This window comes from Mirounga angustirostris, unplaced genomic scaffold, assembly GCF_029215605.1.
Source record: "Mirounga angustirostris isolate CCGP_5_RB_7025 unplaced genomic scaffold, mMirAng1.0.hap1 SCAF_3, whole genome shotgun sequence".
Lineage (NCBI taxonomy): Eukaryota > Metazoa > Chordata > Mammalia > Carnivora > Phocidae > Mirounga > Mirounga angustirostris.
In genome coordinates, this window is record NW_026991711.1 from 138,283,352 (window position 1) to 138,304,214 (window position 20,863).

General features: G+C 42.7%; 2 protein-coding genes across 25 annotated transcripts in view; one reads left to right on the plus strand and one right to left on the minus strand.

The window, feature by feature from the left end:
- Positions 1-10,969, minus strand: part of WIPF1 (WAS/WASL interacting protein family member 1) — a 119,158-nt gene extending 108,189 nt beyond the window's left edge. For 2 of the 3 annotated variants that reach the window (XM_064586731.1, XM_045868552.2), the window contains exon 1: positions 10,828-10,968. The gene's annotated coding sequence lies outside the window, so the exon portion shown is untranslated. Of the gene's footprint in view, positions 1-10,827 lie in introns of all 3 variants that reach the window. The other variant, XM_064586729.1, reaches the window with a different exon arrangement.
- Positions 10,970-10,976: 7 nt separating this feature from the next.
- Positions 10,977-20,863, plus strand: part of LOC123839207 (cleavage and polyadenylation specificity factor subunit 7-like) — a 129,125-nt gene continuing 119,238 nt past the window's right edge. For 7 of the 22 annotated variants that reach the window (XR_010410202.1, XR_010410208.1, XR_010410204.1 and 4 more), the window contains exons 1-2: positions 11,005-11,271; positions 11,710-11,809. Coding sequence is in view for 1 of the 22 variants with exons in the window: in XM_064586732.1 (XP_064442802.1) it covers positions 10,977-11,271 (295 nt within the window). In the remaining 21 variants the exon portion in view is untranslated. Of the gene's footprint in view, positions 11,272-11,709; positions 11,810-20,863 lie in introns of all 22 variants that reach the window. The other 15 variants (XR_010410198.1, XR_010410200.1, XR_010410199.1 and 12 more) reach the window with 10 other exon arrangements.

A 20,863-nucleotide genomic window follows, 5' to 3' on the forward strand; every position in this document is an offset into this window, starting at 1 on the left:
CCTCTAGTCAGACATGTCCGTTCGCCTCTCTGGTCCACGGCGTTTTCCCAGCATGAGGCCCTTGGCTTGTTGCAGCTATGTGGCAGTTTGGAAGAACATACAAACTTATCTTTCAGGAGATTCTGATCTGGACAATTCAGCCTCATTCGGGAGACTCCGTCCTTTGAAGGTATGACTCTGATGTGCTCTTTTTTAAAACAGGACATCCCTTTCTGAAGCATCTGAGCTTTTAAAACACAAACATTAAAAACAGAGTAAAACTTAATTAAGGCAGCTATTAAGGACTCACAGGATTTCTTCAGTTTCACTTCCAACTTCTGCTGCCCAGACACAATCTTTTTGCCATCTGTGTCAGGTTAGCTACAAAGCACTGTTATTATTCTGGACTACACAATGTTGGCCCGACCTACCCAAATACAAGAAATTCTGCTGATTGATTTAGTTATTCTGTTCATATAAACGAATCCAGTTGTACAGATGTTTCTGATTAACCAATGTACTGCTGGAGTTATATACAAATAATTTTATAATGAACTCAGCAACTATAAGAACAGAAGTGGAATCTAGTCCCACCTCCCAGAAAAACAAGCAGGAGCAACAGGGAAGGGGCTTTCAACAACGCTCCAGGTTTAAATTCCTATCTGCTGTGATTCACTTTTTCCTCTTGATGTAATCCAGTAGAACTTATAACTAACGCTCTCAAAGAACCTTTGTCTTCAGACTTCTGGACTCCAGAGGGAAACCCAGTTAGCTGTGCAAGCTTAAAGGTCCTTTAAAATTTCACATCTTTGTATTTTATAAATTTGTTTTTATTAAGACATTTATATTTCCTGAGACAATTTCTTAAATAATATACTTTTAGAAGGAGAAAATTGGGACTGAGAAGTCTATATTTACTTTACTATAAAGAGAAATCAAGTGTTTTGTTTCATTTCAATACAGAATGATTAAGTTCAGCGAGCTTAGGCTCAAGTTTTTCTCCTCCAGCTCTAGAAGACAAATCATATGCACTTTGGAAAATGAAGGAAAAGACAAGACATGAATAATTCAAATGAATGTGTCTTTTTTTTTTTTTAAAGATAGTGACAAGTGCTCCCTAATGAAATCATTTGAAACAAAACAGGAAAAAGAGATTAGAAAGTTATATTTCTAAAATAAATTATGCTGGCAAGGATATGGGGAAACAGATATTTTCAAATAGTGTTAGTGAAACTGTGAATTATTACAACTTTTGGAAAGTAATACCACTTTGGGGACTCTGACAGACAAAAATAAAAGCTTCTGTATGTTAGCATGTTCAAATTAATGCACACGGATGTTCAGAGAAAAACTGTTGCTGTAGCACAAAACTTGAAACAAACTGAACGTGTAAATTATGGAATATTAAGCAGCCATGATATAAATGAGTTTATTATTTTTTACATTTTTAAATTTTTAAATTTTTTTAAATGAGTTTTTTAATTTGGAGAGAATGTCTATGATGTTTTGTTATGTTGAAAAAATCTGTGGATCTTGAAAAGATATCTGCACCCCCATGTTCACCACAGCATTATTCACAATTGCCAAGCTCTGGAAACAAGCTAAGTGTCCATTGGTAGGTGAGTGGATAATGATGGGGTATATATACACAATGGAGTATTTATTATTCAGCCAAGAGAAAGAAGGACATCCTACCATTTGTGACAAGATGGACGGACCTTGAGGGTATTATGCTAAGTGAAATAATTAAGACAGAGAAAGACAAGTGCCGTTATGATCTTGCTTATGTGTGGAATCTAAAAAAGCCAAACTTGTAGAAACAGAGAGTAGAGTGGTGGTTACCAGGAACTGGGGGTGGGGGTAATGGGGAAATGTTGGCTAAAGGGTACAAACTTGGAATTAGATGAGTAAGTTCTAGGAATCTAATGCATAGCATTGTGATTACAGTTAACAATAGTGGACTTATGATATCTGAAATTATATACTTGAAGTCTTAAATGTTCTCACCATAAAAGAGAAATGATAATAATGTAACAGTGTTGGAGGTGTTAAGCTATGGTGGTAATCATATTACAACATACAACTGTATCAAATCAGCACATTGTACAGCTTACACTTACACAATGTTATATGTCAACTGCATCTCAAAAAAAATCTTGTGGCCTAATGTGTATGTTTCTCTTTTTAATAGAAAAAAATATGGGCATTTGTATTTGTATATAGTTATATAAACAAAGAGAAAGTTGAGGAAGGGTGCATCCTGAACTGAGAATACTGATTACCTTGAGGAGTTGGAATTTGAGAGCGATAAGAGAAAAATTAACGTTTTCTTTACACACTTCTTCCTTTTTTGTCTTCTTTATAGCAACCACATAATACTTTCGTAATCTGAACAAAGTGAAAACTACAATTTAATTTTTAAAAAGTGATAGAATCACATTTTTGTTCTTTCAAACAAAGAAGCAAAGACTGAACTACAAGGACTGAACACTTGGTCTGGTGGTTCTTCTTAGCTCTATGAGACATATTGTTTCATCACAGCAAAGTAGAGATGATACATACAGAACTTCCATACAGAAAGGAATTTTATGGTTAAAATAATACCATAAAAATCATCACACAGTCCTTTAACCGATTTTTTTCCTTTACTTCCCTTTACTTCTCCCAGTTCCTCATCAAAAAAGAGAAGATTAAGGGGGAGAGATGTTTAGTTAATGAGGTTCTAGCTCCAACAACTTATAAAATGTCACTCAAGATTTGCCTTAATTTTGGGCGCCTGGGTGGCTCAGTTGGTTAAGCGACTGCCTTCGGCTCAGGTCATGATCCTGGAGTCCCGGGATCGAGTCCCGCATCGGGCTCCCTGCTCGGCAGGGGGTCTGCTTCTCCCTCTGACCCTCCTCCCTCTCATGCTCTCTGTCTCTCATTCTCTTTCTCTCTCAAATAAATAAATAAAAATCTTAAAAAAAAAAAAAAGAAAAAAGAAACACTACACTATAAAAAAAAAAAAAAAGATTTGCCTTAATTTTAACCACAATCTAATTTCTGAATTTATCTCAGATAAAATGTGTGGCTTTTTTTTTTTTTTTAAACAGTGCTAAAACGCTAGGGAAAAGAACAGTGTGAAGTTTTACTCACAAAACCTGATTTTTAAACTGACGCTTTAGGTTACTTCTTTTTTTTTTTTTAAAGATTTTATTTATTTATTTGAGAGAAAGAGAATGAGAGACAGAGAGCACGAGAGGGAAGAGGGCAGAGGAGGAAGCAGACCCCCCGCTGAGCAGGGAGCCCGATGTGGGACTCAATCCCAGGACTCCAGGATCATGACCTGAGCCGAAGGCAGTCGCTTAACCAACTGAGCCACCCAGGCGCCCGCTTTAGGTTATTTCTTAACCCATGCATGGTAAATTCTGGCTCTCATACATAAGAATAGGAACTGCTTAAATTGCTATACTATTTTTTAAAAGGGTTTTAAAAGGCCTTCAACTACTTTGCCTTTTTCTAGGCCCTCAAAAACTGAATTAGAAATTTCAGTACCATCTGAAATCTTGTTTTAGTGTCCCTCAGCCTGCCTTCTGGGATCTAGGAAAGCAAAGGGCTTTCTCTCATTCTCCCTCTCCACCCCTTTCTCTCTCAAATGCATCACCAGGGTCCTTCCTGAAAGTCCCTCCCTCAGCACATACTTGTGCTGCTTATGACAGGGGCCGTTCAGGAACGGCCCATTTTACTCTCTTATATCTCAGGCCGATCTGACTGTCTCCATTATCTAAATATCCATCCCCATAACACAAGACTACTGTGGTTAAGACACTGGTCTCACTGTTTACATTTTCAGAGAAAAAATAGCTAGGGTACATGTTTTCTTAAGATCTTCTCTAAGGTCTGAAGGTTCTCTACTTTCAAAATCTATTCTGCTGGGGGAGGGGAGGGGTTTCCTGAAATATTACTTGGTAACATGTTCAACATTTCAACATTGCAACACTCTAAGATGCGGCCAGATTTCTCTCTTGATCCTTCTCAGGCCTAAATTCTTCAGTCAACAGACATAATCTCCTGCATATGTCTACAGAAAAATGCATGGAAGGTTTCAGAAATGGGTTGGGGAGACACAAGTGGTTGAAAAGCAAGAAATTCAACCAACTGCCCATTTGGTCTGTGTATGCCAGCTAAATGACTATATTTATTCTGTCAGTGAATGACTGGTTGTTTGGCTTGACTCAATGGATTAATTGTTTGGCATCATTAGCAAGAGCCAACAGGTGAGCCGATGGTCATTGAACTGGCAGTACAAACTCTAATGGGTAACCTTGGACAACAATAATGCACTAATCACGTTATATGTATATCTTGCTACAGCAGAATGCTATGCGGCTGTTAAGAATATAGTAGTAGTGGGGTGCTTGGCTGGCTCAGTCTGAAGAGTGTGTGATTCTTGATCTCAGAGTTGTGAGTGGGTGTAGAGATTATGTAAAAATATTAAAAAAGAGAGAATACAGTAGTATGTCCAAGAAATACCAAAAGGGTAAAACAAGCAAAATACAAACAATATCCATGTAACACAGTCTTAAATATGTAAGTAGATGCTGGGGGGTAGAAGAAGGAGAATTGGAGAAATGTAACCAACTGTGTTTAGCTGTTATAATGAGGTAAGGTGTACATATTACACATACTTAAAGGAATCAAGTATTGCTTATGAAAGAAAAAATATATTTAAATAATGTAAACCTATACAGATACATATATTAAATGGAGTATGTATTGCCTATGTAAGAAAATAGAAAATAAATAAAAATAAACTTTTAAGTTGTAATGGACTCCACTGTCCCAGGAAACTAGCTGCCTCTAAATTTTCCATTTTATTCACCATTCACTCCTTTCTCTTGCAGACACCCCTTATCTGAGAGAACTATCTCCCAAATACAAAGAAATCTGTGGTAGTTTACAGGGAGGTTGGTATCCTGCAATTTTGCTTAAACTTCTTTATCAGGTTGCGTAGCACCTCTTAGTCCAAAGACAAAGATAGAAAATCCGTGGGTGGGAGAATCCCAACCTTCACTGATGTCAAAGTGACCCAGATACAGGTATTAGACCAGCAAATATCACTTCTTAGGTTTTACAGTAATTCCCACCTTCCCCATAAGAATTCAAAATCCCATTCCTTTATTATTGGATTATTACCGTTCAATTTAGAAGACATAAAAGTATACAGCATTTAAAGGTAATTATGTATATGAATAAAAAATAACATCATAGGATACATACCAATCATGGTGAAGGAGTACTCTTAAGATGAAATCTGTTTCTTACCATCTTCAGAGACCACATAATCTTCAGTAAAACATCAAGATCTACTTTGCCTTTATGAAAAATTTACTCATCTCAAATCTTACAACCAGAGTGGCAGAAATAAACCACCATTCAACAAACATTATTGAAAGCCTACTATACAAGAACCTACTATTTCTGAGGGAATAGAAAATTATTTTTTTAAAGAGTTATTGTCCTGAAAGAATTTACAATCTATTGAGGGAAGAGAGACACACGTGTGACTGCAATACGAGATAGAGTGGCTTCCAAGCCACAGGTGAGGCCCAAACAAACAGCTACAGGAATTTACTAGAAGAGGCAGGAATCAGCTCACGGTTCTTGTTAAGAAGCCTGTTTTCACAATGTGAACCATGTTTATCGAAGCTACTAAACTAGGGAAATTCATAGGTGATTGGGTCTCTTCACTATTTTAGGATAGTCTCCTTTTATTGACTATTAGCAGTCTATTATTTTTCTTAACAAGTATTCGAGGCCAAGGTGAGGCATCTATAGGATTCAACATCAGGTGAAGAGAAGGGGCAGTGCGGAGAAGAAATGGCAACGCAAAAGCATACAGCTGGGAATGGAAAAGAATAGTTAAGCTGGAGCCCACCAAACGCAAAGTAGTATATAATTAATGAAGGTGAAATGAAGGGTCATAAGTGCAGAGTTTGGAATCTGAATGGCGCAGGTCTGAATACACACTCTGTCACTAGCTGTGTGACCTTGGGCAAGTTACTTAACTTCTCTCAGCCTCCGGTTCCACATATCTAAGCAGAACGTACCTCACAGGGTTGTGTAGCTACTAAATGATTCAATTAAATGACACATAGTAAGTGGTAACATTAAAGAAAGCAAGTGAAAGAGGGAGGGAGAGTGGAAAGAAGACAAGAAGGAAGAACAGAAGGAAGGAAAGATTTTTTTTTAAAGCCTAGGCTAGATCATAGAAAGCTTTGCAGAATTTGATTCCCTTAATATAACTAAGAGATAAAAGAAAATTAAAAAGCAGAAATTGTGTTATACTGGAAAGATGGCTTACTAGAAGAGAAAAAACTATATCCATAGTAAGTAATGCTAAAATGTTCTATAACACCACAGCAACTTGTTTTTACAATACAAACTATGTTTACCGACGCTTCTAAACTAATGAAAATTGTGGGTAATTGCATCTTCTGTCTATTTTAGCTACATTCCTCTTTTACTGAGTATTAGCAAAACCTATTTTTGACTTCTCAGCAAGTGTTTACGATGGACCTGAAGACTGTAATGCTAAGTATGCTTCCCAGGAACCACGCTTCCTGATCCTGGGCCAAAGGAAAACACAAAAGCAGGGGCACTCCCACCCCACGGGCTTAGGTGCTATACCTGTGAGCAAAGCAGCCTGGCCTGGGCAGGCAGTCTAATCCACGGGTCAGCCCCACATTGGTAATGGCCCCCATCACGTCACAACATGCCACTTCCTGGTGCCACGGGGCCATGGCGGAAGGTATAGCAGGTCTTGCCTTTGCTTTTCCACCCTGTATCTGCCCTGATAACCTCCGCAGAGTAGGCCTGATTGTGTAAGGCTGGTCGACCCCAAAACTGAGCTTCCTCTCTGTGAGATTCCTCCTTCTCCAGTTGGTAAGAGAATACAGTTGGGGTGAAACACTCAACTACAGACCACCAAGGGATTATCATATGTTATTGTATATAAAAGGCTGTTCCTCAGTGTAGGCTCTTCTTGAATTTCCATTTGAAAAGACGAATACCAACTATGTTTGGTATATACTAACATTGATAAAAGTAATCATAATGGCCCACAAATACCAAGCAGCAGTACTGTCCTGGAAAATGGGCTAAGCAATCCACATCCATGACTTCATCGGACCCTCACAACAACCCTGTAGGAAGAGGTAGTCACTCTCATTTTAAAGGCCAAGAAACAGAGGTTAAAGAACTTGCAAAAGACAGGAATGGGACGGGAAGCAAGATCTGCCCAACTTCCTGACCCATGCTTTCACCTTTAGGGGACTCTGCACCTAGTAGCACATCAGTATTACGGGGGGGGGGGGTGTTCTCAAATAATAGATTTCCGGGCCTCACACAGATTTACAGAATCAAGCCTTTTATAAGCTTCTTTCTAGTCACACCCATGGCTAAGGACCAGCATACCTCAATACTAGTCAAAGTGAACACAAAGAGAACAGCATTACTCAACTAACTGAAGGTATTCGGGGGGCTTTGGTGTGACCAGAGTTTTTAACTATTCCAAAGTATTCAAGGGCCAGAATTATTCTGACCTGACAGTAATCCCTGCAGGGTGAGGAACAATCGACAAATATTGGGCTGGGTGATACAATGAGGCTGAGGGAGGAAGTATTCATTTGTAGCAGGGAGCTGGGACTGGAACCGTTCCTCACTGGAGCAGTGAAGGTGGAACGCAGTGTGAACGGGCCCACTCCTCCTCCTATGCCTGGCCCTTAGTAGACACCTCACAAATATTTGTTAAATGGACAAACGAGTGAAAGACTGACTCCCTCCAGGTGGAAGTAATTTCACTCTCCTCTAAATTCCTTGCATTTGATCTGTATCTTTTTTACCTTCTTTACCACATTCTGCTTTGCATTCCACTGTTTGAAACCTGGCTCATCTCTACCAGAAGGTAAGCGTTCAGGGGCAAACTCCCACCTCTTTCTGAGCAATGCCTCCCACTCTGCCACACACAGCACGCACAGGCCACAGCAGCGACCCCTAGCAGGGACCCTCCATGCCAAATGAGTATCGGGCTGGAGTCCATATGAGACCTGCCTCACAGATGTGGGTCCTGGCTATTCTCAAGGCCACGCCTACCAACCTTCCAACACTTGGCCTCATTGCGGGCTCCTGGGACACAGTGGCAGAGAGACCTCTGTGTGGAAATCATAATGGAATTTGGTAGACCTTGTTGGAGGGCAGGTTTCAGGAAGACCACGGCTCTGGGAGACAGAATCCTGAATATGAGGGCGCCTGGGTGGCTCAGTTGGTTAAGCGACTGCCTTCGGCTCAGGTCATGATCCTGGAGTCCCTGGATCGAGTCCCGCATCAGGCTCCCTGCTCAGCAGGGAGTCTGCTTTGTCCTCTGACCCTATCCCCTCTCATGTGTTCTCTCTCTCTCATTCTCTCTCTCTCAAATAAATAAATAAAATCTTAAAAAAAAAAAAAGAATCCTGAATATGAAATACTTAAAAAACAAACCAGGTTATAGCAACAAAGAAAAGGTGCTTTTCTTTAGTTTTGTTCTCCTGGTGTACTCTGCAGAAACTATTTCCTAAAATTACAACCATAGTTAAGAACACCCTGAAATATCAGACAGTGACACAGACTCAGGAATGAACTCTTCCCACTCAGCCCTGGCCAGAGCACCTGAGACAGTCAATCTGAAAGATAAGAGCAGACCAACTTCTCTTCACTCACTACCTCCTCCCCCTCACCACTTCAGCTCTTTATCGCGCTTTTATTGGGATGCTACACCTTGCGTGGTGTCTGGGTGGCCCCCTGATGCCTTGTGCTGTGCTGCTTTTGCTGTTTTGAACTCCATCACCCCACCTGATCCTCACATCATGTTATGGGCAAAAAGCAAACGCTGTCAACCCCATTCCTTGGATGAGATAAATGAGTCTCAAGTTCTATGATATGCCTAACAGCACAAGCAAGTTGTTGAACGCCCACTAGAGACTTAATTGTCTTAATTGAAGTGAACAAGCAAATGGAGGAAGGCATGAATCTCTCTAGTTGGAAATAATCTCATTGTAAATGTCCCAGAATTTGATCTTACTTTGCTTACAAATCCCTTTGCTCTGCATCACACAAACCCAAAACTATTGTTTTTTTAAGTAGACTCCATGCCCAGTGTGGAGCCCCACACTGGGCTCGAACTCAGGACCTCAGGATGGTGAGATCAGGACCTGAGCCCGTATCAAGAGTTGGACACTGAACTGAATGAGCCACCCAGGTGCCCCACAAACCCAAAAGAGTTTATGTGCTTCCTAGGGAGTCAAAGTGATGGCATGGTTGGGTAGGTCCCAAGAAGAAGATGATGGGACTAAAATGTTTAATAACAGCTGCAGAGTCTAGTCTGCACACTTCCATAACAGGTAATGGGCTCCTACAGATAGATGAACGGAGGTTTGGTTCCTGAGAAACTCAACCTTATGGGGATGACAGCCAGGTAAAGGTACACGGCAAGAGCGGAAGGCAGAAGCACTGTAAGGAGGGGTTAAGACGCAACATGCTGATGGCGTATGGGGCTCTCTCATCTCGAAAGTCAAAAGGTAATTTATACCAAGTAAAACAAAAAGCAAAAAACTTCCTTCTGATTATTTTATCCATTATAAGAAAAGGCATTTTTGAGGAGGAAAAATAGGCCAATGACTCAAAGTGAAGCTACAGTATCGTTTTGAAATTGTCTTGGGAAACTGGCAAAAGAAAACCCACCCAGGGCGGGACTGTGTCCAGGGGCTCCGCGGCTGCATCGCCCGGAGTCTGGGGCTGTACAGGGCCAGCGATTGGGGGTGGGGTCCAGTGACTATCCAGGGAACAGTAGTGACACGTAATTTTCAGAAAAAGGGACTAAGTCCACCCAGTCACTGCTAACAACTTGATAGGCTTCCCGAAGAAATAAGAAAGCCAGGGGACCGTGGCGCAGGAGCGAATGTTTCTCTGGGATAACGCAGGACCAGAAGACCTGGCTGACACAGACACACCCTTTGCTAATCTCAAAGAGTTGAAAGTCTAACTAAACACCCGTTTTTTAAGTAGACTCCAAAGATTTGGGTCGCCTTGACTGGGTCAGCTGGTTTCTCTTACGCTTGCAACTTTCTTCAACAGTTCTTTTTTGGAAAAAATGCGTTAGTAGAAAAAGGAAGGGGGAATGAGACTGAAGTGAGGCTGCCCGGAAAGTTCGGGAAAGGCCCCGGGCTGGGGGAAAAGCGCTGACGGGGACTGGAAGTGCCTCTAAGGTCAACGCGCACATCTAACGCGCGCATCTACCCCGACCAGAGAGCGAGCAGCAGTCTGCAGGCGGGAGCCTAGTTTGGGAAGCCGCGTTGCGGGATGGGCTCGATTTCCCCAGCGAAGAAAGCGAGGCGGTTCCTGGGCGAGAACTGGCCCGGGGATGCCGCAAAGTCCCCATCCGCCGAGTCGGGGGCTGTAGCTGCGGCTCCAGCGCATACCCGCGAAGCCCCTGCTTCGGGGAACTACGGCGGCAGCGGGTCCCGAGTCCCGCGGGCGGCCCCGGGTCTGCTGAGCCCAGGGGGAGGCGCCCGCGTCCGGGGCCCCGCCGTGCGCGGCCCCTTCCCCCCCCGCCCCGCCTCGCCCGCGCGCCCGCGCCCACCGCCCGCCGCCGACGCAGCCGCGACGTCCCCGGGCGCCCCCGCCCGCGGCTGCGCGGCGCTCCCCACCCCGCCGTCGAGCCCTGCCCCTCCCCGGCGTCCCCGGCGGCCGCTGGGGTCTCCCGCGGCGCCGCGCTAAGCCCCCGGGCTCCGGTCGCGCCCGAGGCGGCGGCGGCGGCGGCGGCGCGGCCCTTACCGCGCAGCGGTTCCGGGCGGCTCCAGGGCCCCGCGGCGTGCCGGGCATTTTCTTCTGGGAAACTTCCCTCGGGGCCGTAGGGCTGAGCCGGCCGGGCAGGAAAAACGCTCAGCGCCGGGAGGCTGCGACCATCCGGGAACTTCGCGGAGATGAAAACCCTCCCCCTCGGCTCCCCGTCCCCCCCTCCCCCCTGCGGCCCCGCCACATGTGGACGCGCCGCGAGGCCGCCGCCGGCCCTTGGCGCTCTCCTCCGGGCGCCGTGCCCGCCCCGCCTGCCTCCGAGGCTCTGCGCCCCGCAGCCCCGGCTCCCCCCAGAGAAGCGTGGCGCGAGTGGAGTGCTAGGAGGCTGGGGCTTGTGGGTTCCTCCGTCCCCTCCCCTGCGCGGTGAAGGCACGCGGCCGTGGGGTCCAGGACGAGCATCTGCAGAGGAGCGGGATCTGGAAGGTGTGTACGCCCGAGGGCCCTTTCCCCAAACACTGCTTCCTCTGCAGCTTCCCGCCGCTGGGGCGCCTCCTGTCCCACCCGAGGGAAAGCCTTTTCCCGTCGCCCTCTCCTCTGTTCTCAAAAGAGGGGGCCCAGCTTTGAGACACCTTAAATTCAAATTCATTTTAAAAATGAACTTCAAAATGGAGTGCAACCCACAGAAGCCCACGTGCATGTGCATCTGTCTCCCCGTCCACGGTGTGGGGACAACAGTGCCGCCCTTCCCGTGGGGAGATGCCATTCCTCCCCACAAAACGGGCGGGGTTCTTTGAGTAGTTTTGCCTCTAAGTAGGCATGGATCTGTCAGCCACCCACGTCCTCAGATACCGCACGATCACAGCAAACATTTGGAGAAAGGGAAGGTTCTACTCCATTGCCAAAGCTAACTCTCATTACCAGGCTCGGACCAGCTCTGAAAGCCCCAGGACCTAAAGAAAAGTTAACACTCACCATGATGACACAGCTACTAGAACGGGGTGCGTTTGAAAACAACAACAAGGTATGATCAGTATAATAACCACTTAATCATATGCTAAAATTCCAAGGCTGTCTATCCCTTATGAATAAAAGCAGAAAAGGTGGGAATATGTGCACTAGAGTATTGACGTCCTAGGCTGAGGAGATTGTTGATCCATGACTTGAAGCTGTCTCTTTTATACCATTCCCATGTGCACATTTGTATCCTGACCTGCTCTTAACAGGGACAACAGCCCTTCTGGAAAAACGTTTGGTAAGTTCTAAACCCTTCCAAATGACAAACTTTTGTTCCTAAATGTACCCATCTTTTTAAGGTTTATTGTATAGTTGCTTTTCTTTCTAAGCCATTTCTATGGTAGTATGCCCATGTTATGTTTTATATAAAAGCAGGGCAGGTGATTTCATATATCAACATACTGTTCCAGACTTGAAAACATATCAGTAGCACTCATCGCAGCATGGTGTGGAAGTTAAGCAGAGAAGCTGTCTGGTCTCCTTGCTAGGTCTCTGAGCCTTATTTTTGGCTTCAGTCAAACAGGCATAGCAGGGTCGCCTGGGTGGCTCAGTCATTAAGCGTCTGCCTTCGGCTCAGGTCATGATCCCGGGGTCCTGGGATCGAGCCCTGCGTGGGCTCCCCACTCTGCAGGAAGACTGCTTCTCCCTCTCCCACTCGCCCTGCTTGTGTTCCTGCTCTCGCTGTCTCTCTGTCAAATAAATAAAATCTTTAAAAAAAAAAACAAAACAGGCATAACAGCAGTTCTTACCTCCTAGGGATTGTTGTAAAGATTAAATGTGATTATTCCTCCAAAGATGAGTGCGGTAGTGACCCAAGCAGAACAGGAATCAGATCTTTGATTCCCCCAAGTTCAGCAGAGTTCCTGGGACCTTATAGGGAATCGATTAAATACTTGCTGGAAAAAGAACTCTCGAGTTTATGTCTTTCAAAAATCCACATAAATTTTAGCATTAGTATGCACAAAAGGAAATTAGGAAGGTAATATACATGCCCCCTCCCATCATTCCATCATTGGAAGCCCAAAATAGATGGAAAGCTGAATTGTCTGCTGTTTTAAATCACCCATGAAGCCAGTGATCAGTTGTACATAGTGCCTCTGACTCTCTCCTCAGACCCCAGTACTTTTCTCAATAAAGTCAAAACCTCAATAATATTTTATCAATGGTAATTTTCTATTTTCAATTAAGTGGGCTGTAGTTATGTAAAATGGTAACATTTGGGGAAGATGAGTAAAGTGTATCTGGAAACATTTTTTACTGCTTTTTGCTACTTAATTATAAATTTGAAATAATTTGAAGCTGAAAAAGTTTTTTAAATGTTTTCAATTAAAAAAACAAAAACCTAGGGGCGCCTGGGTGGCTCAGTCGTTAAGCCTCTGCCTTCAGCTCAGGTCATGGTCCCAGGGTCCTGGGATTGAGCCCCATATCGGGCTCCTTGCTCAGCGGGAAGCCTGCTTCTCGCTCTCCCACTCCCCCTGCTTGTGTTCCTGCTCTCGCTCTCTCTCTCTGTCAAATAAATAAAACAAAACAAAACAAAACAAAAAAACAAAATTTTATCGCAGATACACTCTTCCCTTGGGGAATGCCAAATTGTAGCTTAAAATGAAGATACTGAAGTTAGTAGCAGGCAGAGGTACTATGCTAAACCTTTGCAGTCATGTACACTTGATATAAATGAGTTAATAAAAAAAATGGCTAATTGCTGTTTGAAGATGAAGGTAGGCTAGAAATGTTGTCATGATACTGGGAAATAAGGAGAAGGAAGAGAGAGAGAGAGAGAGAAGGACATTGAGATTGACAAAGACAAGTTTACCAGAGCAGAATATTATTAAATACATAGGTTTGCTTACCATTTCATAAGCTTCCATTTTTTTGGAACTCTAAATTAGGCTATGGTGACTTGAACTTCTCCTCTTATAGCAATTATTTGTGTATTGTAAGTACTTGTTTAATGCTTGTCTTCCCCCAGACGGTAGCCCCAATCTGGGGGGAGAGGCATGTGGAGGGAGGGAGCTGTCTGCCTGGTTCATCACAATGTTGCCAGCACCTGGCACATTCTTAGTACTTACTAACACTTAATAAATGAATGTCATGACAAGATTGGGTCCTTGTACATATAGAGTCTCATTTAATTCTCAGAGCAACTTTGTGAAATAGCTATTTTCCCCCATCTTACAGATGAGGGAACCGTGACTTGGAGAGCTTAGGAAACCTGCTGAAGATCACTCAGCTTGTGTACCCATATTATTTTGACCCTGACACCCTTGTTCCAACATTATGCATACTGTCTCTTGACTTGATTTCCTGTGTTTATTCCACCTCTGAGCTTCTGTTGGTGTGAATGGCTTGAATTGACTAGCATCCTTGGTGCCAGATATCAAAAGAAGAAAATATTATATTTATTTTTGTAGAGAATTATTGAAGTTCAGGTAGATCTGGTTAAAGGCTCTATATTACCTTGAATGTTTAGGGTTCTCTCTTCTGAATTAATGCAGGGAGGAAATGGAATGCTATGTGGAACATCCATGATAGGCCGGGGGATGGTACTGAGAATTAGGGTGTGCGTGGGGAGGGAAAAGCCTTGCCCACTGCTTTGCATCCAGTGCAAAGTCAGTACATATCTAATGGAATTAGTAGTTTCCAGAACTGAAAAGACTCAGCTCTTAAAAGCTGAATATTTTGCTTATTTGTACCATACCTTATTTCAAAAAAACTTAAAGAGTTGAATATGATGAAATTTAAATCTTAGTCTGGGACAGGAAATTTACTAATTATTTTCAATCTTATTTATTAATTTTTATTTTTTAAAGATTTTATTTATTTGAGAGAGAGAGTCCAAGCGGGCGGCGGGGGGGAGGAGTAGAGGGGGAAGGAGAGGGACAAACAGACTCCATGCTGAGCACTGAGCCCTACACAGGGCTCGCTTGATTCCAGGACCCTGAGATCATGGCCTGAGCTGAAGGCAGACTCCTAACTGCCCGAGCCACCCAGGCACCCCTTTATTTTATTTTTAATTGAAATATAGTTGACGGGACGCCTGGGTAGCTCAGTCGGTTAAGCGTCTGCCTTCGGCTCAGGTCATGATCCCAGGGTCCTGGGATTGAGTCCCGCATCAGGCTCCCTGCTCCGCGGGGAGCCTGCTTCTCCCTCTGCCTCTTTCTCTCTCTCTGTCTCTCATGAATAAATAAATAAAATCTTTAAAAAAAAAAAAAAGAAATATAGTTGACATAGAATATTATATTAGCTTCAGGTGTACAACATAGTGATTTGACATACACATTATAAAATGATTACGATAAGCTTAGTTAATATCTGTCAGCATATGAAGTTATTACAGTATCATCAACTACATTCCCTGTGTTGTACTTGACATCCCTGTGACTTGTTTTAAAACTGAAGTGTGTACCTCTTAATCCGCTTCACCTATTTTACTTGTCCCTCTACCTCTCTACCCTCTGGCAACCACCAACTTGTTTCCTGTATTTATGAATCTGCTTCTGTTTTGTTTGTTTTGCTTTTTAGAATCCACATATAAGTGAAATTATATGGTATTTGTCTTTCTCCATTTGACTTATTTTACTTGCCGTGATTCTTTCTAGGTCCATCCATGTTGTCACAGATAGCAAGATCCATTCTTTTTTATGGGCTGAATAATATTCCTGTGTGCGTGCGTGTGTGTGTGTGTGTGTGTGTGTACCTATCACATCTTCTTTATCTGTTCATCTCTTGATGGACATTTAAGTTGCTGCCATATCTTAGCTATTGTAAATAAGGCTACAATGAACATAGGGATGCATACATCTTTTTGAATTAGTGTTTTGATTTTTTTGGATAAATATCCAGAAGTGGAATTGCTGGATCATATCATAGTTCTTCATTTTTATTAAGATTTTATTTTTAAGTAATCTCTACATGGAGCTTGACCTTAGAACCCTGAGATCAAGAGTCACAGGCTCTACTGACTGAGCCTGCCAGGAGCCCCCATAGTTCTATTTTTAATTTTTTGAGGAACCTCCGTACTGTTTTCCACAGTGGCTGTACTAATTTATAGTCTCACCAATAGCGCACAAGGGTTCCCTTTTCTCTACATCCTTGTCAACACTTATTATTTCTTATCTTTTTGATAATAGCCATTCTGACGGGTGTGAAGTGATACTTCATTGTGGTTCTGATGTGCATTTCCCTGATGATTAGTGATGTGGAGCAACTTTTCATGTGTCTGTTGGCCATCTCTGTGTCTTCTTGGAAAAATGTCTATTCAGGTCCTCTGCCCATTTTTTTCATTGAATTGTTTGTTTTTTTAGTATTGAGTTGTGTAAGTTCTTCACATACTAATCCCTTATCAGATGGATCATTTGCAAATATCTTCTTCCATTCAGTAGGGGGCCTTTTCGTTTTGTTGATGGTTTCCTTTGCTGTGCAAAAGCATTTTAGTTTGATGTAGTCCCATTTGTTATTTTTGCTGTTGTTGCCCTTGCCTGAGAGACAGATCCAAAAAAAATATTGCTAATACTGATGTCTAAGAGTTTACTGCCATGTTTTCTTTTAGGAGTTTTATGGTTTCAGATCCCACATTTAGCTCTTTAATCCGTTTTGAGTTCATTTTTGTGAATGGTGTGAGAAAGGGGCCCAGTTTTCCCAGCACCATTTATTGATGATACTGTCTTTTCCCCCTTGTATATTCTTGCCTCCTTTGTTGTAGAGTAATTGACCATATAAGCGTGGATTTATTTCTGGGCTCTCTGTATTGTTGTATTGATCTATGTGTGTGTTTTGGGGTTAGTACCATACTGTTGTGATTACTGTAGCTTAGTAATATAGTTTAAAATCTGGGATTGTGGTGTGCCTGGGTGGCTCAGTCAGTTGAGCATCCAACTCTTATTTTCGGCTCAGGTCCTGATCTCAGGATCATGGGATCCAGCTGGCTCCAGGCTCAGCACAGTCTCCTTGTCCCTCCCCCTCCCCCCACTCCCGGATTGTGATACCTCAGCTCTGTTCTTCTTTCTCAGTTTGCCTTGGCTATTTGGAATTATTTATGGGTCCATATAAATTTTAGTATTATTTGTGCTAGTTCAATGAAAAATGCCATTGGTATTTTGATAGGGATTGCACTGAATCTGTAGATTGCTTGCTTTGGGCAGTATGGACATTTTAACAATATTAATTCTTCCAGTCTGTGAACACAGTATGTCTTTCCATTTGTTTGTGTCATCTTTTATCAGTGTCTTGCATTTTTCATAGAATAGGTCTTTCATTTCCTTGGTTAAATTTACTCCTAAGTATTTTATTCTTACTGATGCAACTGTAAATAGGATTGTTTTCTTAATTTCCCTTTGTTCTAGTACATTATTAGTGTATAGAAATGCAACTAGTTTCTTATATTCACTTGGTTTGTATCCTGCAACTTTACTGAATTCATTTATTAGTTCTGATAATTTTTTTGGTGAAGTCTTTCTGGTTTTCTATATGTAGTGTTATATCATTTGCAGATATTGACAGTTTTACTTCTTCCTTAGCAATTGGATGCCTTTTTCTTCTTTCTCTGATTGCTGGGCTAGGACTTTCAGTACTGTGTTGAATAAAAGTGCCCAGGGTGGGCATCCTTATCTTGTTCCCGATTTTAGAGGAAAAGCTTCTAGCTTTTCACCATTGAGTATGATGTTAGCCTCGGGTTTGTCATATATGACCCTTATGATGTTCAGGTGATATGCCGTCACTTTGCCATATTCTAATCATTAGCAGCAAGTCGCTAAATCCAGTCCACACTTAGTGAGAGGGTGTTAACAGGGTGGTAATATCAGTAGGCAGTGGCCACTGGGATCATCTTCACCTACCAGTCTCCTCATGAAGGTGTTGTAGGTTAAAGTGAATTAACTTGTGTAAAGTAACACACATGGTATCGGACTCCTAGCATGCAAGAGAAGCTGATTATCATTATTGTTAACAACAGCATCCATTACTCACATCCATTTTTCTCTTTGACCTAGTATCACATCAAGAACCAAAGAATGGCATTTACACCAAAGCTGCTGTCTGGCCAGTATAGCAGGCAGTTGCCATCAGGAATTAGGTATCTTTTCAAATGAGATAATATAGGAAAGCCTAATAAAGGAATTATTTACAGAGATGTTTAGGAAGAGGAACAAGGGATGTTGCCATGTTCCAAGGCTGAAAGAGCAGGGAGCCATTACTACTCCTAAGCCTGAAGCGGGGGTGGGGGGGTGGATATTAACCGGAACCAGGAGAGGAAAGCTTCAGTTCCAGGAGAGAGCTCCTGGCAGGAGTTGTGACCTTCAGGAGAACAAGGTCCCAAGCCACAGTGACCCAGTGGGGTGACGCTAGAGGAATAAATACCCTGACTTTACGCTTCTCCTGCCGGTGCCTCCCATCATCTGAGCCCAGCCAGGAGCCATAATAGGACAAGGAAACCCACCATCTTGCCCATAGAGGTCAGCACCCCCAGGACTGGAGGGGTGAGTGGAAAATATCCAGCATGGGCAGGCACAGCTATTCACCAATGGGATATTTCCTGGGAACATGACACTATGGTCTCTTCACATAGAAGAGGAACTGAAAGGCAGTTACTTGGGATGCCTGGGCAGCTCAGTCATTAAGCATCTGCCTTCGGCTCAGGTCATGATCCCAGGGGTCCTGGGATAGAGTCCCGCATCGGGCTCCTTGCTCAGTGGGGAGCCTGCTTCTCCCTCTCCCTCTGCCTGCCACTCCCCCCTGCTGTGCGTATCTCTCTTTCTGTCCCTCTGACAAATGAATTAATAAAATCTTAAAAAAAAAAAAAAAGGCAGTTACTTAATCCTGAGTTTCCAGAATAGGAGTCAGGGAGGGGTGGTGGCAGGGAGCATGGTTCCAGAGGAATCTGATTCAATTTTTGGTTTATGGTGCCCCTGAGGAGCTTTCATCTGGGCCAGTGAGGAAGGTACAGGGATTTAAATTCGTAGCTGGCAGGTGGGCCCAGAGTAAGTGTCTCAGGAAGCTCATGCAGACTGTAGGTTTTATTTATTCAGGGAATGAACTTAATGACATGGAAGATGTTTGTTCTGCTCACACTGTCTGATGACTCTGACTGATGATTAAACCTTGCTTTATTGGTCAGGTACCAGCTCAGTTACCAATGAAGACCTTAGGTGCATCCAAAGGCAAATGGTTTTCCAAACATCATTCTCCTCCCATAATGAGGATCCAGGAATTTCCCTTCAGGGAGATAAGGCATTGCAGCTGAAGAAGTGAAACCTTAATGCCATAACCAGGAAATGGGGTGAACCTAAAGACTTAGGGTGGGCCTGTTTCTGCATTCACAAGGAGCCCCTGTGGGAATCTGGGCAACGGTGAATGGTTGTTTTCATGCTTTCAGCCTGCTGAAGCAGGGGACACTGGAAGGGGACAGGAAGGGCTAAATTTATTTGATTAATTTCTTTATTTTTAAAAAAAGTGCTTTATGAAGATGTTGTTAAAATATGATCTGGAAGACAACTCTTTGTGACAGGAGTGCTTGCTAAAATAGCCCAAGAGTGTTTTTTTTTTTAATCTTTTTTTTAAGATTATTTATTAGAGAGAGTAGGGGGAGGGGCAGAGGGAGGGGGAGACGATCTCCAGCAGACTCCCCACTGAGCATGGAGCCTGACACGGAGTTCAATCCCAGGACCCTGAGATCATGACCTGAGCCGAAATCAAGAGTTGGACGTTTAACTGACTGAGCCTGTCTAAAACTGACAGGTATTTAGAAATGTTTCCATCATCCAGTGGTTTAGTTTTAAAGAAAATAAACAATTTTACTACCTATAAAAACTCTTATATCTGTATACTTTAAAAACTTTGAGAGGAATTTTGAATCTGCTTGAAATCTTCCAGTCAAAGTATTATAGAAGAAAGCGGGGCATCTGGGCCCTTTATTAAAATTATAAAATGCATGAGCTTCTAATAAGCTTGTATGAGTAAATGATTGACTTCAGGAGGAGAGAAATTTACCAGCCAAATTTCATAAAGATCTTTACGTAACAGGTGAATGGGACTGAAAAGCTAATTGTGATTTCCTAAGTGCACCCATTGCTGCCCTTCCCCATCGGTAGCCACTAACCTTTGTGAGGCCTCATCTTCTGCAATGCCAGTTACGTGCTTCAAAAGCAAGGCGTGGGCTTAGAACTGGATCCTCAAATCCACTTTTTCCACAAAGGGTTAACCAAAGTTTTAAAAAATAATAGAGCAGATGAAAGATCATGGCTGCCAGGGGTTGAGGGGAGGGGCGAGGGATGAATAGGTGGAGCACAGGGGATTTTTAAGGCAATGAAATTATTCTATATGATACTATAATTGTGGATACATATTATACACTATGAAAGCCCATGGAATGTGCACCACTGAGTGAACCCTAATGTAAACTATGGACTTTAGTTAATAATAATGTATCAACAGTGACTCATAATTTTATAGAAAATGCGGCACACTAATATGAGATGTTATTAATAGGGGCCACTGAGGAGGGAAAGTGTTGAGCGGGTACATTGGAATTCTTTGTACTTTTTGCTCAATTTTTCTGTAAACCTAAAACTGCTCCCCAAACTAAAGTCTATTAATTTTTTATTTTATTTTATTTTATTTTTAATTTTTTTTTTTAAGATTTTATTTATTTGAGAGAGAGAGAATGAGAGACAGAGAGCACGAGAGGGGGGAGGGTCAGAGGGAGAAGCAGACTCCCTGCCGAGCAGGGAGCCCGATGCGGGACTCGATCCCGGGACTCCAGGATCATGACCTGAGCCGAAGGCAGTCGCTTAACCGACTGAGCCACCCAGGCGCCCTAAAGTCTATTAATTTTTTTAAGTGAGGCATATTTAATTCTAGCCCTCTTAAAACATTTCCATTTTTTAGTGAGCAAAAATGTACCATTAATAAAACATGAAAAAATATTGTTTAACTCATTTGCTTTAATTTGTACTTGTATATATTTAATAATGTCCATAACAGATTATTACAATAATACATAATTATAATCTATAAGTAAATCAATCTCAGTCTATTGGGGGGTTGCATCCTCTGACATTTTTATTGA